This window comes from Cryptosporidium parvum, chromosome 4, assembly GCF_000165345.1.
Source record: "Cryptosporidium parvum Iowa II chromosome 4, whole genome shotgun sequence".
In the NCBI taxonomy this organism is placed as follows: domain Eukaryota; phylum Apicomplexa; class Conoidasida; order Eucoccidiorida; family Cryptosporidiidae; genus Cryptosporidium; species Cryptosporidium parvum.
The window spans coordinates 872,383-892,547 of record NC_006983.1 but is presented as its reverse complement, the minus strand read 5'-3'; the positions used below and the strand labels follow the sequence as shown (position 1 = coordinate 892,547).

Genomic DNA, 20,165 nt, shown 5'->3' with positions numbered 1-20,165 from the left:
GAATTATAGACGATATTCTTTTCTTAATGGCCTAAATTTGTAGGGCGGTAAAATTTCTATGAATTGACTGGATTTAGTCATTTTTAATTATTTAATGATTGAAATCAACCATAATTTCTATATTTATATACATTTATATTAAATAAATTATCCAAGTAAATAATCCTTCAAATTCTTGTTAATCAAGATGTTTACTTTGATGTGTGGCTATCAGTAACTAAGTGCATACTCATTTTTTATTTTAGTATGTAAATTATAAATAAATAAACAAATATATTACATGCAATATATAAAAATGCATGTAATATATTTGCATAATATTAATACGTGTCATTATTCCATATTTGTAATTTCTTTTTTTTTTTTTATTGGTTAAAAACTTTTCATAGCCTATAAATAGAAATTAATTTAATCATTTTTTAATGGAAATACGAACTTTTAAGAATAAATCAACGATTTATATATTCTGATAGATATATAAAAGAGAATTTTATTCGGACAAAACATCTCTTAAATTTATTATTTCATATTAGCTATTTTTTTTACCGCCGCTCCATACCAAAATACCTTATTCATTTTCTTTCTATATTTATAATGCTATGTAGAAATCTAATAATTAACTTCTTAAAATAAAATTACAAATTTAAATAACCAAACAGCAAATTTAATTATTATAGAACTTGATTGATTTCCTTTTTTTTTAGTATTCTTAATAGGAAAAACATACTGTCTAAAATTATCAATAATATTTTATTATTTTTCTTACATAAATACTAAATATCTTTTATATAATTATATTATTACTTCTATATTCAGCATCATTCTCGCTTTTGTATTTTCTACAAAATTTTTATTCAAATCCTTATTTAATTTTAATTTAAATTCAATTGAGCGGTAAACATGCAATTTGTCAGTTACGACCATTTGACATTTATGCATGATTTGGCGCGAATTATATGAATTTTTTGTATAATTACTAAAAATAAAAAAATTAATGAAAATAAAGGAGAAAAAACAAAAAGATAAATTAACCTTTTGATAAAACTTTTCATTAAATTGATGGTAAGTTTTATATTTTGAATTGTGTGGAAATTCAATTTAATAAATCTAGAAATAATATATAGTTTTCTTTTTTTTTGTTTTATTTAATCAAATAATTATATTCTTCTGTTTAACTTATAATTCTAATAATCTTAAATTCACCTAATAATTTTTATATTTAATGAATAACTATAAGATCAAGTAAGTGTGATTTAAAAAAACTATCACTATATTGACACTCACTTACTCCTCCCCCCTCAACACAGACACACACGCAAAAAACAATTAACTAATAATATATCTTTCAAACTTAATATATCATGCAGCCAATAAAAACAATATCTAACAACTTAGAAAGTAAAGTATTTGTTTCTTTTTAACTCTAACGTACTTATTTATCCATCACATTTTAGTATGCCTCTATTCTTGTTCCATAGAATAGTGAATTATATTATTAATAATAATTTCGATCATAAAACCTTTGTTTTATATATGTTTGTATCTTTATATATATTTGATCAAACAATATACTAGCTATAATAAATGAAATATATTGGCGATAAAAATTAATAATCATTAATTGGAAACAAATCTCATTTGTTCACAAATCAAAAAAAGCCCAGTGTACAATATCACCCCACGCGCAAATCCGAGATTACTAGAGGCGGATTTTCTGCTCGCTAAATACTTCCTCTTGTATTTATGTGTTGCAATAAAAATCATGCGGAATAATTATAACAAATAGAAATTGTAAAATGAGACAATTTCAGTTGATCTTGATATTTGCTTTTTATTTTCAAAAGTTAAAATGGGTTAAGCCATAAAAAATTTCTCTATTAATTCTGCATGAAATAACAGTTTATGGAAAATTTGTATGGAAATAATCAGTTACTAATTAACTAACTTCCATATCTTCTACAATATCTTTACTTTGTAACTTCAAAATTTCATCATCAATGCTAGCTAAGAAGCCATCGTTGCAATACTCAGTAACGATTTTACTAAAGAAACTATCAAAAGAAGTAACTTTTTTTTGAGAGCCATTAATTTTTTCAGGTAAGCTAAAGTAACCTTCAAACCTTGGATAACCTAACAACAATGACTGAGAAACTGTCATTTTGCATTGTTGAATCAAACTGGAAATACTACCTAGTTTTGATTCAGATTCATTTAGCAGTTTTAATAAACTTTTAAACATTGATTTCTGTGATTCAAGTGCTTTAGAAACCTTTCTAATCGAAGAAAGCAACTTTGACAAAGTTGATCCCTTTCCAACACTCCTTGCAATTAACGCTTGTAAACAACTTTCAAGTAAACTAAAGTCACTAATCATAGTAATCAATGTTTGTAAAAATTGAATCCCTTGAGTAAGCACATTCAACAAAGAAATTAAATCAAGACATGTAACTTCAATAACTTTCCTGCTTGAACTGCTAATACTAAACTTTTCAAGTTTTTTAGCTAGATCATCCATGGTCTCTTCAAAAGTTTGTGAATTCTGTCCCTGTCCTCTATTACTACTATCATTTTTAGAAGACTTTTTACCTGATTTCTTACTAGGTGCATTGCTTTTAAGGGATAGAGTCAAAAAACTTTGTGAAGAGAGAAAATAATTACGAGAGTTTCTTTCTATTCCAACGAAGATAGAATCATTGTGAGCAATACTTGTATATAATCTTCCATTATTATTAAAGTTCAAATTATTAATATATACTACTATTGTAACTACCAACAAAAAATACTTATTGAAATTCATTTTCAATAAATAAGTAATGCTAATTTTTATTCTAATCTGTAAAATATGAGTTATGAAAGCGTGTCTAATTTTTCAAACAATCATTTTTAGTGAATATCTAATTTAAATACTGTAACATCTAGCGGCAATGTAAACATGGACTATTTGCATAATATTAAATATGACGGCCCGCCAAATATTATTTTAATAAGTTGGATTCTTTTTTTTATTTCAAAATGAATACTATTAAGAACATTCAAGAAGAAACAATTACACCACACTACTTGAATAATCTGTTTAGAAATTATTTGAACTAATTGAAACTGTTGATAAGATTAGTACAAATATTTTTAAAAGAATGACCAAATAGTAATAATTAAATTAACTATAAAATATTATAGAGAATTATTCTATTACCTTAATAAAAATAAAATACCTTTTTTTAAACACATTTTTATTAGTAAAATTCTCAGAATTTTGAGAAAAAATAATCACAAATTACTAATAAATTAACTGCATGCATTGGCAAAAACGCAAAAATTTACATGTAATGAGAGTAGATGCAAATCTGTAATCGTCGAATGGGCGGGCTATTATGTACTGAATATTTTTTTCATGAAAAACAATAATTAATTGTCTCCATTGTATTTTTTTCTAACTTTAGCACTTGAACTTAACGTATGTTTCATATAATGTTTCCTTACAGCTGATTGACTGGAATGCTTCTTTGAAGTTTGTTTTTTAGTTTTTGAACTTGATGAAGATTCATCTTTAAATCTTACTTTCTTTTTCATATTGACAATTAAATATTTTATATTAGATATGAATGTTTCATCGCAAAAATTTGCATCAACAGTCTTTAAATGTGAATTAAGTGAAGTAACATCTTCGATTCTAGTGTTAAGTTCATTATAAGTGCTTGTCAATCTTGAATATTGCAAGTGAGAAAGCAAAATAACCTGAGTAGCGCTCGCAGTGCAATCAAGGATCAGACTAGAAAGCATATCTTGTAATGAAACAGTGCTTGCAAGGAGATCCTGCAGTTTCTTTTCTAAAGAATTTCGAGAGCTTAAAGCACTAGAAACTTTTTTAATTGCTTTGAGTAATAGTGAACTTCCTCTATTCCCTGGGTACAAACTGAGATTTTTTATTTCTCCAATTTCAAGCAATTTTGCTAAACATTCTTCAAGTGCGGTAGAGCTATCGAGATCGCTAGCTTTAATTACAAACATGTCCAAAAGTAATGATAACAATTCGCTCCAATCAATAAGTTGTTGGCATGTAACTAAAACCTTCTCTTTTTCAGTATAGCTAGCATCTATTTTCTGCAATCTTTTAAATTCATTTTCATAACTTTCAGAGAAATTTTCAGGAGTAGTGTTACGTTCTCTTTCTTCTGGTCCTGCAGGTCCTGTTGATCCTGCTGATCCTGCTGATCCTGTTGGATTTGTTTGCCTTGTTGGTCCTGTCGAACCTGTTCGTCTCGTTGATCTCGTTTGACTTGTTGATCCTGTTGGATTTGTTTGCCTTGTTGCTCCTGTCGAACCTGTTCGTCCTGTTGATCTCGCTTGCCTTGTTGATCCTGTAGAGCCTGTTTGTCCCGTTGATCCTGTCGAACTTGTTCGTCCTGTTGATCTCGTTTGCCTTGTTGATCCTGCTGGCCCTGTTGATCCTGCTGGTCCTGTTGATCCTGCTGGTCCTGTTGATCCTGTTGGTCTTGTTGATCCAGTCGAGCTCACCGACCTGGATCTAGATGCGGAGCTTGTTCTTGAACGTGAATTTGAACCCAAACCCTCATCACCGGAACTGCCTTTAGATATATTATTTTTTAGAGACAAATTCAAAAAGCTTTGTGGAAAAAATATATAATTTTGAGAATTGTCTTCTATTTCAGGAAAATTAAAATTATATGAAGCAATGCTTGCATTTAATTTTTCTTCATTGTTGAACATCAAATTATTGAAATATACTATTATTGTAACTACTAGTAAAAAATATTTATTAAAATTTACTTTCAATAAACAATTAACACCCATCTTGTTTTAAACTTTATTTTTGTTATTTCTTTGAAAATAATAAAAATTAATAGTATTCTCAATTCTTAATTTATTCGTCTAAAAATTACATTATAAATTCTTCGTAGAAAATGTTCTTGAAAATCATTTATAAGGAAAACTAAAATATGTTAATTGTTAAATTTCAGTCACTAAATACTCAAATTTATAATATATGCTCTTTTAAGAATTTATTAAAAATAATATTTTTTCAATTAAAAAAAAAAAAAAAAGTTTTTTTTCCCGTCAATTTATCATTTTTTCCCTCCATGATTTTTGCCGATATTCTATAAATTTTTAATTTTTTTTAGTTATTAAAGTTTCAAATTGGCGCCACAATTGGTTTGACAAATTTAAAGAATCAATCAAGAATAATCGCCATCATCATTTGTAGTTAAGAAGTAATAGTATTCAACAAATGAATACCATCAAAAATATTAGCTACAGTAATTCTTTCCTTTTACTAAATAAAAAGACAATACAATTATTTCCAGAGAACTTTATGAATTTAATGTAGAATTTTTACTAATTAAACATTTTATTCGCATGTGCCAACATAAATTTATCTCAATATTCCGAATATTTATTTATAATATATTACTATTAAAATATATTTCAGTTAAATTAATTTTTTTCTATTATTTATTGTAAGGTTTCATCAAACATAATCCATTACTTCTCTAAATTATACATTAGTTCTAAAACTTTATAATCCTAGACAACTCAATATTGCTATAAAACAAATACTTGTTCAGTCTAATTTCCTAGACGTTTTTTATCTTTGTTTGCTCATAAGCATTCTTCTAATTTATTTTTCTATCAAATTACACTCTCGTACTCTTATTTATTTAGTGATTTGCATGCACCACATTGTTTCCATACAAATACCGGTTTATTATTATCTTCAATCCAAAAAAAAAACATACATGCATGCATATATATAGATGTGTGTGAGCAAGCTTTTATTATTAAATAAAATAAAAATAACCATCCAAATAACACAATTTTAAAGAAAAATATTAACCCATTATTAAAATTTGTATAATCTTTCCGTTATTCATTGTCTTGAATACTAACCATTACTACTATTTTATATGAAGTAAACAAAATAAAAGTTTTAAAATTAAAATAAGAATTCGAAAAAACAATAACTTTTTTCTTTTTTTTGTCGTCAATCTCCTTTTTTATCTAAACTTGATGCTCGAGCTCCTTTGTCTTTCATCTTGTTAATATAACTAATTGTAGGGCTCATGTTACCTCTAGAAGACTTTGAGGAAGAACTTGAATCATGCAAAGATTGACCAGAGTCTGAAGTCTCTAGGTTATTGCTTGATTTAGCTTTCAAAGGATAAGCTTCATTAAATATCGTATTATACCTTTAATAGTATGAGTAACCTTGAGTAAAAAACTTTGTTCCTTTTTTAAAATGAACCCGAGGTCTATAACATAGTAGTTTGTCTTTATACTTATAAAGTATTCTAGGACGACAATGTTCATAACTAAAAACAGAAAACTTTTTGAGTAGTTCATTTAAAGGTGATTCTTGTTCAATTTCACTTATGAATTTCAAGGCTTGCTCTTTGGTTTTTGATTCAATTAATATTGAAATATTACAAGACATTTTGTAAAAATAAATTTTAGAGTAAATAGCCAGAAATTTATTATGTAATCTATGCAATTCCTTGGAATAGTTATAATAGTTTTTTCTTCATTCGTTTCACATATTTATGAGATTTGATAATTCTTCCGCAAAGAGGGAATCTTAAATATTTTATTTGCTTACACATTGCAACCAATTCATCAAGAAAGTTTTCACAATTTTGTCCCAACTTTAAATTATCATAGCAATAAACTCTATACGAAAACTCACTTTTAGCTTCTTCCATATGAGCAAAAAGTATATTAATTGATCTACAGCTCATTCTTTCTGTTTTCTTTTCCTCCTCCTCCTCCTCCTCCTCCTTCTCCTCCTCCTCCTCGCTATGATCTAATTGAATTTTACTTAGTCTCAAATACTCTTCAGAAGAACTCAATGGCTCTTGTGATTCAGTATCTTCAAATTCACTACCACCCTCAAGGTTTAAATAATTAGCTTTTAAATGCAGAATAGAAACATTGTTAAAGCAGGCCCATTTCAAATTCATGTCTTTGATGCTGAATGAGCAAACGTAAAGATAAAAAAACAGGAATAAAACCCTGATCGAAATAAGAAAAAAACATCATGATAAAAAGCAAATAAATAAATTTACTTGATATTAAACCCTTTTAAATACTATTGTAGCCGACAAACATCTGAGAAAATCTTGGTCAATTGTTGACATTCATTATTGCACCAGTTTCATAAAATGAGCAAGAATGAAATATTTAATGGAAAACTCTTAATCACACAAATCAATGACTCAGCACTAGTTAGAAATCTAGTGAAACTTACACATAATATTCCAATTAAATATGTCAACAATTTTTAGTAGAAACTTATTCTTAAATTATTCGAATTCATTTGTTGAATTGAGCGGGAAACTGAATGTTTGTATAATAGAAAGAATAATTTACTAAATTTTTAAGTTATTTCCTGTAAAAAAAAACTAAAATGTGTTTTTCTCACACCAAATAAATTATATTTTCATAATATTATTATCTTAAATAGATATAATAATACTGTTAAAATAGTAACTATTCGTTAAAACAATCACTTATTATAGTTTCCAATCACATGAAATATCTCCCCTCATTACTTAATATAAATGATTTGTTTGATTAAATTAACATTAATTCAGAAAATTTTTACGTTAAAAATCTAAAGAAATTTAAAAAATACCAATCAGAAATGGCCAAAACTAAGATATAGATGAGAATCGTAGGAATTGACAATAAATTGTGAAGTATTGAGAAATAGAGAAATACATACCTAACTAACTCACGACCAAGTACGCCAACCTAACTAACTTTATACATTAAATTATAGACAAATAAATAGCTTATTTGACCAAAGAATAAATGCAACATTTGTCATCTTAATAGAAAATCTTAAAATGACAATATTACAAATAATTCATAGAGTATTGGCGCCAAAATGACGAATAATATATTCTTTAAACTGAGCCAAAACCATAACAAACAAATTCCAGAATGTTTTCTTCGTTTGTCCTAATTTATTAAATTTATCCATTAAACAAATAAAGAGACAATGCTTGAAAGTAACTACGTCAAGCTTGTTCTCTATTATGATATTTAAGGGAAAATTGAATTTCATATTTGTACAAAATATGAAATATTTGTCAAATTGATCATTTTCAATCACACATGAAATTCACACATCATGGTCAAATCAACCTTAAAGTCTGTTATTATTCAAATCTCTGATAATTGGCCGACTGCTCAAATAGCATTCGTTTCCAGTAATTGTACTTGAATATCTAAAAGAACACTTTTGAGATTTGATAACTTCTTGCTGTCTTTTCAATGCTTAGCTTTTAAAAATACTAACAAGAAAATTGATTTGTCTTTAAAACATCTTAGCACACCAATGTCGCTTGATAGAATTAATTTCTCCATTAGTTGTGTACTACTTAATTCTTCCTTCAATTCTATTTGTGTAGTAAGTGAGCCCTTGTGGAGAACAAAATTTCATAAACAATAGTATAATATATTCTATGAAACTCTCAGTTCTCATCAAGAATGAAAGGATCTCTTCCAGAAATTTTTCAATATCATTGACGAATGATAATTCTAGCTCAACATTTTGCGGATTTAATTTTATTAAAGAATTTAAGGAGAATAAAGTAGATACAGCACTTTTAAAATAAGATGCGTATTTTTCAGTAACCACCTTATAATTCTTTACTTGTTTCCTAACAATATTGTAATTTCTTCTTAACATTTTACAAAAGGCATCTGATCGACCAAGTTCAGAAATACAAGCTTGAAGAATTAAAAACATTGCGGCAACACATTCCTTATCTACTGGATGTTCAACTAACCTTCGATACGATTCCTCAATTTTTTTGAAAGGCTCCTTTGTAGAGTCTTTTAAGCTGACCAATTCGGCATGTGAATATGATACAGTTTGTCTGCCAGAAGCTTCAGCCTCACCATCAATCTCATCTTCGATAAGACTCAACCCGCCAAATTCTGAATTAAGATCTTCTCTTGAACCAGCAGTACCTTGAACGCCTGCAGTCAACTGAAGTAATGAATACAATAATGGAGATATAATCTTGTTTTGACCTCCAAATAAGTCAATAATATTCTGCTTAATTAAAGCTATAGAATAAATCAATACAAATAAGTTACAAAGCTTCATTCTGATAATAAACACAAATTATTAATATGAACTCCCCAAATTCCAATAGAAAACTTTTTATTTTTCCTTAACAAAAAAAAATAATTAATTCTTTATGGCAAACATTAAGCACTTAGTAAATAAGTTTCACTAAGTGGACAGATTATTTCCAATAATACATATAGAATAATCCCAAATTAACATTCATTCAACAAAAAACATGTCTTAAGTTTCGGTACGCCTTATTTAATGAATATCTTACTTTTGATATTGGCGGTAATTCCCATTTAAAAAGAAATTAAATAAAAACAAAAATATTGCATACGAATAAAATTTTTAACAATTGCAAAAAACTTTAAAATCTATACAACTTATTTCAAAGTGAACTCCAAGTAATTATAATAACTTGTATATGTCGTATCTCATAATTTCTATTTAATAACTTTTAAAGCTTACGCAAAAAAACCCATTTAAATTTTATTTTCCCCTATTTGTTGGCGGGAAATATTTTAAAAAATTATTGTTATTTAGTAGCTAATAAACTCGTGTATTAAAATATGTATTTAATCTAGAATTTAGCAATATATATATATATATATATATATATATATATATATATATATAAATTTAGAGAAATTTCTAAAAAAATATGAACAAATTATTGGAAGAATGAAGAGGAATTATCGAAAGGATCTTGAATTGTGGGTTTGAATAATGTTATGAGGGAATTTGTCATTTTACTAAAATTAATATACTAATATGATAGCTAGAATTTGAAATGCATGCATGCAAAATTTAAATATTGCATATATACAAGAACGGTATGTTGAATTTTCTTTAATATACTAACATAGAAATTCTTCCTTTATAACATTAAATAGAATTTACCTGATATTCTAAATTTCTCAATTTATCATATTTTTAAGTCAAATCTAGAAAAAGAGTTTAATAAAAATGAGAAATATTAAATTAATACATTCATTTTCTTTATATGTATTTAAATAAATAAACCTATACTTGGAATAGATCAAGTAAAAGTTTTATTCTATTGATAGAAAAATGTTGAATAACAATAAGTTTAATGTCTTTAGGTCTATTTAGAGTATTTTTCTCTTCCTTTTGTCTTAGAACTTAAAGTTTGGGCCATATAAGCCTTTGGTCTAGTAGGGCGACTCCTAGGAGTAGATGTAGATGTTGAAGTAACAGAAGAATGAGTGGAACTTTGACTTTTAGTCTTTTGCTTCTTGGAAAGTTGAGATTTTAGCCCAAGAATTGACTCTTCAAGGGTTCTTAAACTTCTTTCTTGACAATATTTATTAAATACAGATTGTACGTGTCTAGTTATGTTTCTAATCATTTTATTCATTAATTTTAAATTTTTAATAAAATGATGAATTTCAGAAAGCTTTGTTGATTCTAATAAAATAGATTCAATACACTTTAATAATAAGATACCAAGTTCTGATATTAAGCTTGAAGCAATCGACATTTCTGTTTCAAGCTTAATAATAAATTTCAAAAAGTTTTCATTAGCTTTATTAACAGCATTAACTGATTGCATTAATCTTTTGAATTGTTTATAGTTAGCCATCCCAACAGGATCTGATTGACCTTCAATCTCCTTTAACTGAGCTAAACAGACACTAATTACTTTCAAATTCATTAATGGTTCAGTATTATGTTCAAGTTCTTCAAATTCTTCATTAACCTCAAGTAATAGCTCCTCTAACTTTTCACAAGAAACATCTTCAAACAAGACTTCTTTTCTACACTCGGTAGATTCTTGTTCATTAATATCAATTGAACAGAGTCTTTTGAATTCAGAGTTCAAACCACTATATGCTCCAACTCTTCCTGCTGTATGACGACTATTACTTCCTTTCCTATTAGAATGAAGTGAAGAAGCTGCAGTTAGAAACGAGAAATTGTCAATAACATAAATTGAATTCAATTCATTCTGAAATTTTAATTCAAAATGAACTTGAATAAATATTATAATAGTTAAAAATATTATAATCTTTATTATGAAGATTATTTCATAGAGTAATTTTTTTTTTTTTTTTTTTTTTTGCAATCTTATGCTTGACCTATAGTAAAAAAAAATACGAAACTATAATATAAAACTTGCAGACTGCTTACGAATAAACTCTTTAAAGAAAACCAATCTATAAAAGAAAAAATGATCTAAATCTTTATCAAATATATTTATCATGTAATAAATATGCTGTTTAACTTGCCAAGAAACTTAAATTTCCATAGAAACAAATATTTTAAGAAAAAAATCAAAAACCATAGAGAAAATACAAACGTTAATTTTTTTCTCTATTTGAAATCAAATAATTGAATTTTAATTTAATATCTAAATTGTCAATTTTGAAATTATTCTTAGATACCGCATATGTAACTATTGCATAGAAAAAGTGTTCACTCCCGCCATAATCATTTTATGTCTATTTTCGAGTTTAAGAAAAAAAAAAAAGATCAGAGTCAACTAGAATACTTAATACTTGTAGATATTTGTGCATTTTAATTTATGCTTCTGCTTTTTCAGCTCGTCCCACTTTATATCCACCGCTTTAATCATTATTTTTCTTTCTATTGTCTCTTTTAATTAAAGAAGTATTATATTGTAGGTAAAGTCATGAAAAGTATATATTTTATTATTCAGACCGTCTAACCAGTCAATCGGCAATCCTATTCAATATGAACTTCTACAGCACCTCCTTCTTTCCTCTATTTCTACTACTCACCTCCATTTTCTCTTCCTCTCTATTAAAATATATTAATGATTCATACCTAAAATTTCTTAAGTCATAAGTAGAGAATAAAAAACATCTAAGTACACAAATAATTATTAGATCCTGCAAATTTATCTCAATAAAGAAAAATTCTGAGCTAATAATAATAATAATAATAATAACTTCTTTTTTGAATCGCTTTACAAAACCCATCAAAACACACGGAATCACTAAAGAAAGTAGTACCTCACGAGTCATATGCTGACCAAATGCGAGACAACTCAATATATTATTTATTATTTTTTTTTTTTTGAAGAACTTGGATTATTCATAAATGTCAAACTTTTATCCAATTAAATTAATTTCCAGTCTTCTAAGATCGGTGTGAATAAGGGAAAAATAACTTGTGAAAATAATAGTAAATAACTATTTAGTGATTTCTCCCGTAAAATACTCATTTAAAAAAAACTTCGGATTCTAACAATCATTAATATGCCACAAAAAATACATGCATAGACTTGCATAAATGCTCTTCACTTTAAAACTTTAATTCTGCAAATTCTTTGACAAAAATTCGAGCAAATGCATGTAGCTTTCCATTTGGCAACTCTGAGAATATGTGGCGGTAAAAATTACGTGTCAATTTTGGCCTTTTCTTAATTCAAAATTTTTTTGTATGATTAATAGGAATGCGTACAAATGCGGATTTAGTTAGTTGAATATGAAACAAACATGCAATTTGGAATATTACAATAATGAATGGTTAGTTTGTAAATCCAATAAAATTAGTCAATTACAACCAAATATAGGTACAAGATTATTAACATATAATTCAATAATTTATTGAAAATTTACTGAAATTCCATATTGCAACAATAGAGTAAAGAATAAAATTCTATTCAACTTTGAAAGAAGATAACTTGTTAGCGGAATATACATGTAAATATATTAATACATATTCACCCATATATTATTGATTGTAATAAAAAAAAACCACCGCCCCAAATGTTTTTAGAAGTAATCATCAAAAATTAATATTTTTTAGTAAAGAATATTATGTTTTGTTCATTTTAATATTTTGAAAGTCAAAAGTTGAGTTTTAAGTAAATCCAAATGCCCACCTTGACAATGATGTAAGTTTGCCTCTTCTAAACTTTTATGGAGCTTTCTTATTTCTTCAGTCAAATTCTTTGCATTTTCCATCAGAGTCTCAACACTACTTAAATATGTTGATTTCAAAGACACTCCACCATAACCTATTAAAGACTTTTGTAATTTAGATAATTCTTCATCTACCCTCATTAGTTGGGGTCCAATGCTGGAAACTTCTGATAATAACTTCAAGTATTTTGACTCAAGTTGTTTTAACTTACTAATAATGCTTGAAATCTCTGTACATAATGCTGTTTTTGTAAGATCCCTTTTGCTGCAGATATCAACCAGAGAATCAATCAATGATAAGCACGACTCAGAGAAACTAGAATCAACTAGCAGAGCAAATGAGTCTAATAAAGCGCCGAAAGTGGAACCAAAATTGCTTCTCAATTGGGATATAGATTCGAACGTCATTTCCAGATAACTTTTAGGCGCTTTTTTTCCTCCATCGCCACTTCCGCCTCCACCTCTTCCTCCACCCCCACCTCCACCTCTTCCTCCACTTCCACCTTCTCCACCTCTTCCACCTCTTCCTCCTCTTCCTCCTCTTTCTCCTCCTTCACTTCCTCCTCTACTAGTTGTTCTAGTTTTGGATGGATCAACGATTCCTACTTCAGAATCCGAAAGTTTCAGTACAACTAGACCTGAACTTGAGCTACTTACTGAAACTGACAAACTAACTGGAGCGGAAATAGATAAAAACACAGAACTTGCGCTTACAGAAGACTGACGAGTTGAAAGAAGCGAAGATCTTGATGAAGATGCTGCACAACTTGATTCTTCCATGGCTCTTGATCTTGATCTTGATCTTGATGTCCTTGATCTTGATGTTCTTGATTTTGATGACCTTGACCTCGATCTTGACCTTGATCTTGACCTTGATCTTTGCATAGACTTGGTAACCAAAGAAGAGCGGGCCCTAGTTCCTGAACTAGCTCCTCCACTTGCTCCTCCACTTGCTCCTCCACTTGCTCCTCTTACTGCTCCTCTACCTGCTCCTCCAGCCCCTCTTTTACCTCCACCTAGAGCTCCTACTCCCCCGCTTGCTCCTCCACTTGCTCCACCACTTGCTCCACCACTTGCTCCACCACTTGCTCCACCACTTGCTCCTCCATCGCTTGCTGCTGCGCCGCCTCCTGTTCCACTTTCTGATGTTTCAAGAGGTCCTTGAGCTGCTAATGCTTCTCTACTTGTCGAACTACTTGAGGCAGATAAAAGTAATTCAGATAAATCGCGGTGTGAATCTGATAAATCACTGCTAAATAATGACCCTGATGATGATGACAAGGAGCTGCTACTGGAAAATCCTCCTGGCTTATGGGATTTATTTCTTTTTTCTCTAGATTCTTTGGTTCTTTGATTCATTTTTGCTGCAGTTTCTTTAATCTTTTTAAGTTTTTTCAAGATTTCCTCTCTTCTAGATCCACTTGAGTTGGATGAGGTATCAGAATCTTCTCCATTGCCTGATTCATCATCGTCTGTATCTTCATCTTCATTTCCTTCCTCTCTGCCATCTTCCCTGCCTCTTCTTCCTCCTCCTCCTCCTCTTCCGCCACTACTACCTCCTCCCGCTCCGCTACCGCTTCCTCCTGCTCCGCTACCGCTTCCTCCTGCTCCGCTTGAAGTGGCACCTCCACTTATTCCCCCTAATGAGCCTGTATCACTTGGAGCGCTTGGGCTACTGCTGGATCCGCCTGTAGTGGCAACTTTGCCTGCTCCTGTCGGGGCACTGCCTGTGCCACTTGGAGTGCTCCTCGACTCGCTTAGAGTGCCGCTCGGGCCACTTGGAGTGCTGCTTGGACCCCTTGGAGAGCTGCTTGAAGCGCCTCCCCTTCCTCCTAATCCGCCCGGAGACCTACTTGGAGCCCTACTTGGAGTGCTACTTGGAGTGCTACTTGGAGTGCTACTTGGAGTGCTACTTGGAGTGCTACTTGGAGTGCTGCTTGGACCTCTTGGAGCGCTGCTTGAAGCGCCTCCTCTTCCTCCTATTCCGCTCGGAGCCCTACTTGGAGTGCTGCTCGGGCCGCTTGGAGTGCTACTTGAAGCACTGCTTGGGCCTCTTGAAGCACTGCTTGGACCTCTTGAAGTACTGCTTTGAGCGCTTCCTCTTCCTCCTGGTCTGCTTGGAGTTCTACCCTGTTTGTCTCTAGTGCCTTTTCCTTTACCTGCCGTGCCAACCTTCCCTGTTTTATCTGCCTTACTCGGCCCTCCAGAAGTTCCGCATGCTGCACCTGATCCAGCGCTACCTTTTCTAGTTTTCTTGGATCCAGAATCAACATCCGTTTTACCTTTTCCTGAACTACTAGAATCACGAGAAGAGCTGGATCTAGATGAAGTCAACACAGGTTTTGGCTTTTTTCCCCCGTCACCATAGTCTACCCACCACTGTAAAGCTGTTTCTGATCCTCCTCCGTTACCTATATCAGAATCTAGACCGCTAACTAATTGAAGTGCTGCATCTAGTTGATCTGCAGGTGAAAGAGCCCGAGATGCAGTATCTCCAACGTCATAAGGTTGAAGTTGGGAAGGTGGGGCCCACATTCTTCGTTGGCTGTTAGTGCTAGATTCTCCACCAGAACTTGCATTACTTCCATGACTGCCTTGAGATGCAGCATCGCTCTCCGTCTCATTATCGCTATTCCCTGATGACTCCAAATCCGAAGAACCACTTCCAGTATCACTATTTTCGCATACTTCGCTCTTTAAACTCAGAATTGATATTCTCAAGCATGAGTAATCTTGAAAATTGTGTAAATCACATAAAAATAACCATAATGATAACAAAAATAAACATCCAAGATTGTTTAAACCCATCTTAAAACATTTAAACTTCAAAAAACTGAAATAAATAAAGATCAATAGAAATTTCTATATTTAAGTAATAATTGATAGCATCAATATTCTGACAAATATTGCTACTGCCATTCAACAACTTCTCTTACACAAATAGTAATCACGTGTTATAATCCACTGTATCTTATAGGAAAAATATGTAAATAATGAAAAAAACTAACATCCAACAATTTGTTTAAAATATTTACATACCCAAAGTTATATTAATTTCAGAATGTTACACCATATTTCAATCATTTTCCCTCGTTACCCGCTAATATCGCGCCTCGAAAAATAATATATCTAATTCAAATTCCTAAACCAGAGCATTTGCGCGCGTTAATTTTTATTATATATTAATATTCTTTAAATATTTATAATTAAAAAAAAATATTAATATATAAATATTATTATTATTATATATATGTTAATAAAAATGAAAATTATTATTAAAAAAAAGAAATACTAATCGGTTTATTAATGTGTCTTTATTTGATTAATATTAAGAATGGGCTTAACTTTTTTTTATTCAAACGAAACTAGTCACTTATGTACATTTTTTCATAACATTTCTCTAATATAATTTCTCCTCTCTCCTCATCCTTGTATTATCTTCATTTCTTATATTTCTCCATGACAAATTATCAATATTGATAGCTAAGACGCATGCGCATGCACGCAAAAATGGCGCCTAAACATGTAGGAAAAAAATATAGGTATGGGGAAGTCACAGATATATATACAGTGTATAAAAAAACTATAAAATAAACTACTCAGTAAATAACATTTTTAAGGTTAGTATAGAAAAGACCAGACATTAATTTTTGTGTGCATAATTTGTGAAAAAATAATAATAAAGTAAATAAAGACATTAGTACTTTACATAACTATTTAAAAAAAAAAGACAGTGTAACTTTTTTTTAAAGGAAAAGAAAAGGAAGGAAAGGTAAAGGAAAAATAGACGGCAAATTTTAAAATAATTGACAGGACATAAGATACAAAACGTTTAAAAACAAATTCATGCATTAAGGATTTGATTGGATTTTTAGACATAATATTCAGTCATCAAAGAAAAAGTGAATAACAAATCATTATTTATTTACTTTGAAAAATTATTTTTACGTTCCTTCCACTTGAAAGAAAAAGTATTTTTAGTTTTATTATTCAATATTAAAAATGGGTTGTTCATCATCAAAGCCAGAAACTAAAGTTGCTGAAAATAAATCTGCAGCAGATGCTAACAAACAAAGAGAATTAGCTGAAAAGAAGGCTCAATTAGCCAAGGCTGTAAAGAATCCAGCTCCAATCAGCAACCAAGCTCAACAAAAGCCAGAAGAACCAAAGAAGTCCGAGCCTGCTCCCAATAATCCTCCAGCTGCTGATGCACCAGCAGCCCAAGCTCCTGCTGCCCCTGCTGAACCTGCTCCACAGGATAAGCCAGCTGATGCCCCAGCTGCTGAAGCTCCAGCTGCTGAACCTGCTGCTCAACAAGACAAGCCAGCTGATGCCTAAATTATTGTTAAAAAATGCCTTAGCAGTTGTACACTCAGAGAGTACTTAACATGGGTTGAACTTTTCACAATTGAAAAATTAAACTGGGAGTTCCCTTGTATACTTTAATACCAATAATAATAACAATAGAGTGTTTTTTATTAAGGTTGTTAATCTATATTCTCAATTTCTTTCTTGATAAACTAACTAAACTTGTCTTAGAATGATAATTTGGGATTCTTAATCATAGGTGTTGGTGTATATGTATCTGTTTAAAATACCTTGAATAACGACTAATGTTACGTAGTACAGTTGAATATTATTCGATGTTATGGAGAATAACTATTTGCATGCAACACAGAAGAGAATAGCAATGATGATTACTGTAAGTCAAATTTTGCCTCTAGTGCAATGTAATACTGAATGTGGTAACAAAGTAATCAATTGAGAAATAAAGAAACGTGATGCAGAAAAAAATGAAAAAGAACTAATAATAGTGTGTAATGATTAACATCCAAGTCATTAAGTGACTACAGTAGGTATTTACTTACAAACTTCATAATGAGCAAAGCCAAACACATTTAAACATCCTAATAGCCATCAATATAAATATGCTATCTTACTCATCGTCATTTAGTTTTTTCTCATGTACTATAATACCCTTTAGAAATCGATCCATAAGTGTTTCTAAATTTTCATTAAGCTCACCTAAATTAAGATCGGGTGGAAGATTTCTTATATTAGTGAAAGTCGCAAAATTATATTTCGTATTAAAATGTGGAAAATTTTTAAATTCTTTACAACTCTTCTCAGAATTTGCAATTTCAGAACAATTAAACATAAATTTTATCATTTCATCAGTAACAGTAATATTAACTTTATTTAATTCAGAATCACTGTTATTATATTTTGGCTCAAGGGCGCCAATATTTGGCTCAAGTGTAGCGGTAATATCAGTTTTCTGCATGAGATTATTTTCTATTTCGTAGTAAATATTGAAAAATGTATTAAAGGATTGTTTTAGGTAGTAATTTACGATCCCATAATAGCAAGGAATATTAAAGTAGTGATACGCCTTTAAACTTTGTTCAAGTGTATTAACAAACTCTGAAATAGTATTAAGTTGATTTACTTGATAAGTTAATTGGCTAAAAACGTTTTTTTTTGTTTGTGAATCCCCTGAAAAAAAGAAATCATTGATATTTGTTGTATTAACCTTTAGTTCATTTGCGATGAAAGTGTTAAATTCTGAAAGAATTTCGTTATTTCTTTGAAATTCTGTACATTTTGTCTCAAGCTCCCTTATCATGAACTCAACCATATGATTTACATTAAATAATTCCGTATTAAAACTATCATCGCCAATATTTCCAACAGAATCTAAAGGAGTCATTAACCCCGACTCTTCAGCATCCAAACACTTTTTAAAGAACTGTCGTTGTTGTTGAATAGAAGCCTCTAAATCTGTTTCATGCTCATCCAAATATTTTGATAGGCTTGATTCATGAGAGCTTGCTCTCAAATTCACTGATTTTGTATGATTTGAGCTATTAAAAAACTCTAAATACTGTTCTGTTAAAACTTTATATCTGTACAATAAGAATTCTAGTATTATTTTGTTTTGATATATTAAAATAGAAATAGACCTCGAAATGAAAACTAACTTCTCCTTCAAATTAGGTAGTCTATGATGTTCATAGTATATCCACAAATCATACAAACTGTTTTCATTTGATATATCAACAATATCTTGTACTTGTGTTGTTTTTGTCTGATCAGTTCGTTCATCCAACTTTACTATATATAATGAACTTGAATTAATCATCTTGTGTTGATAACCTACCAACCTCTTAATATCCTGATTTAAAATAAATAGCTGTCTATATAAGTTCTCAAGTGTCTTCTTGTACTTTCCTTTAGAAAATTTTTCACTTGAAATACATGTCGAAGAACTTTTTGAAAACATTGATTCTATAAATGTATCAATATCATTACTAAACTTGTTGAACTTTAATTTAATAACATCAAACTCTGAATTTATTGATATTATTAAAGCAAGAATCTTCTTATTTTTAAATGTATTCTCATGATATTCTTTTGAAAACCTCTTAATCCAGTTCTCAAATGATAAAATAGAGTCCAACAAAGCACTATATCTCGAACTAATGTCAATCATCCTATCTGCTATCACATTTTTAATCTTCTTATTCCTAGAAAATGTATTGGGATCCAAACTCAACTTATTTATCATATTCTTAAAGTTGTCAAATTGGTATCTACTTATATAGATTTCCAATTTTGGTACCACCAAACCCACCCAACTTAATATTAAAAATAACACCCCAATAATATTAAGACAAATCTTCATAAACTATGAAAAATCCACTTCTTCAACTTTCAACTTATAAAACTTTTTAATCTTACAATAGTAAAAAAAAATTAATATTAATCTCCAAACTCAATATCTCCAAAATTAGTATATTAGACCCTGTATTCAATAATTTCTACTAAAACTTACTTAAATATTTTAGCACTATATTCTTTTTTTCAATGTTATTATCTTTACCCAATTTTTCACTTTTTTTTCCTTGTGTTAATTTTATTATCATTTTTTGACTTATTCTTAAAAATGTTGGCGCCTTATTATTTATTACCGGTATTGAATCCTGAGATTTTTTGACAAATAACTTTATAATTTGTTGAACCAAAAACAAGTGTTTATGAGAGCTAGGGAATAGGGCTTTCTTTAAAAAGATCGATCGATCTTTTTGCTTATAAGAATAGATTTGATATATCTCTCAAATTTTTTCCCAAACTTCAGCTTTGGAATACCCAAA

At 29.7% G+C, this 20,165-nt stretch overlaps 8 protein-coding genes across 8 annotated transcripts; 1 reads left to right on the top strand and 7 right to left on the bottom strand.

Moving 5' to 3' along the window:
* Positions 1 to 1,936: 1,936 nt before the first annotated feature.
* Positions 1,937 to 2,797, bottom strand: cgd4_3680 (hypothetical protein; the record flags this gene model as incomplete). The annotated part of the gene is made up of 1 exon (XM_625944.1): positions 1,937 to 2,797. One exon carries the CDS (start codon positions 2,795 to 2,797, stop codon positions 1,937 to 1,939), a length of 861 nt encoding a protein of 286 aa, XP_625944.1.
* A 608-nt stretch (positions 2,798 to 3,405) lies between these two features.
* cgd4_3670 (uncharacterized low complexity protein) lies at positions 3,406 to 4,812 on the bottom strand (the record flags this gene model as incomplete). The annotated part of the gene is made up of 1 exon (XM_625943.1): positions 3,406 to 4,812. One exon carries the CDS (start codon positions 4,810 to 4,812, stop codon positions 3,406 to 3,408), a length of 1,407 nt encoding a protein of 468 aa, XP_625943.1.
* A 1,709-nt stretch (positions 4,813 to 6,521) lies between these two features.
* On the bottom strand, positions 6,522 to 6,974 carry cgd4_3660 (hypothetical protein; the record flags this gene model as incomplete). Its single annotated transcript, XM_625942.1, has 1 exon — positions 6,522 to 6,974. One exon carries the CDS (start codon positions 6,972 to 6,974, stop codon positions 6,522 to 6,524), a length of 453 nt encoding a protein of 150 aa, XP_625942.1.
* A 1,421-nt stretch (positions 6,975 to 8,395) lies between these two features.
* On the bottom strand, positions 8,396 to 9,133 carry cgd4_3650 (conserved hypothetical protein; the record flags this gene model as incomplete). Its single annotated transcript, XM_625941.1, has 1 exon — positions 8,396 to 9,133. One exon carries the CDS (start codon positions 9,131 to 9,133, stop codon positions 8,396 to 8,398), a length of 738 nt encoding a protein of 245 aa, XP_625941.1.
* A 1,072-nt stretch (positions 9,134 to 10,205) lies between these two features.
* On the bottom strand, positions 10,206 to 10,775 carry cgd4_3640 (hypothetical protein; the record flags this gene model as incomplete). The annotated part of the gene is made up of 1 exon (XM_625940.1): positions 10,206 to 10,775. One exon carries the CDS (start codon positions 10,773 to 10,775, stop codon positions 10,206 to 10,208), a length of 570 nt encoding a protein of 189 aa, XP_625940.1.
* Positions 10,776 to 12,915: 2,140 nt separating this feature from the next.
* Positions 12,916 to 15,819, bottom strand: cgd4_3630 (conserved hypothetical protein; the record flags this gene model as incomplete). The annotated part of the gene is made up of 1 exon (XM_625939.1): positions 12,916 to 15,819. One exon carries the CDS (start codon positions 15,817 to 15,819, stop codon positions 12,916 to 12,918), a length of 2,904 nt encoding a protein of 967 aa, XP_625939.1.
* Positions 15,820 to 17,013: 1,194 nt separating this feature from the next.
* Positions 17,014 to 17,349, top strand: cgd4_3620 (immunodominant antigen 23393226; the record flags this gene model as incomplete). The annotated part of the gene is made up of 1 exon (XM_625938.1): positions 17,014 to 17,349. One exon carries the CDS (start codon positions 17,014 to 17,016, stop codon positions 17,347 to 17,349), a length of 336 nt encoding a protein of 111 aa, XP_625938.1.
* Positions 17,350 to 17,947: 598 nt separating this feature from the next.
* Positions 17,948 to 19,696, bottom strand: cgd4_3610 (hypothetical protein with signal peptide; the record flags this gene model as incomplete). Its single annotated transcript, XM_625937.1, has 1 exon — positions 17,948 to 19,696. One exon carries the CDS (start codon positions 19,694 to 19,696, stop codon positions 17,948 to 17,950), a length of 1,749 nt encoding a protein of 582 aa, XP_625937.1.
* Positions 19,697 to 20,165: the final 469 nt, after the last annotated feature.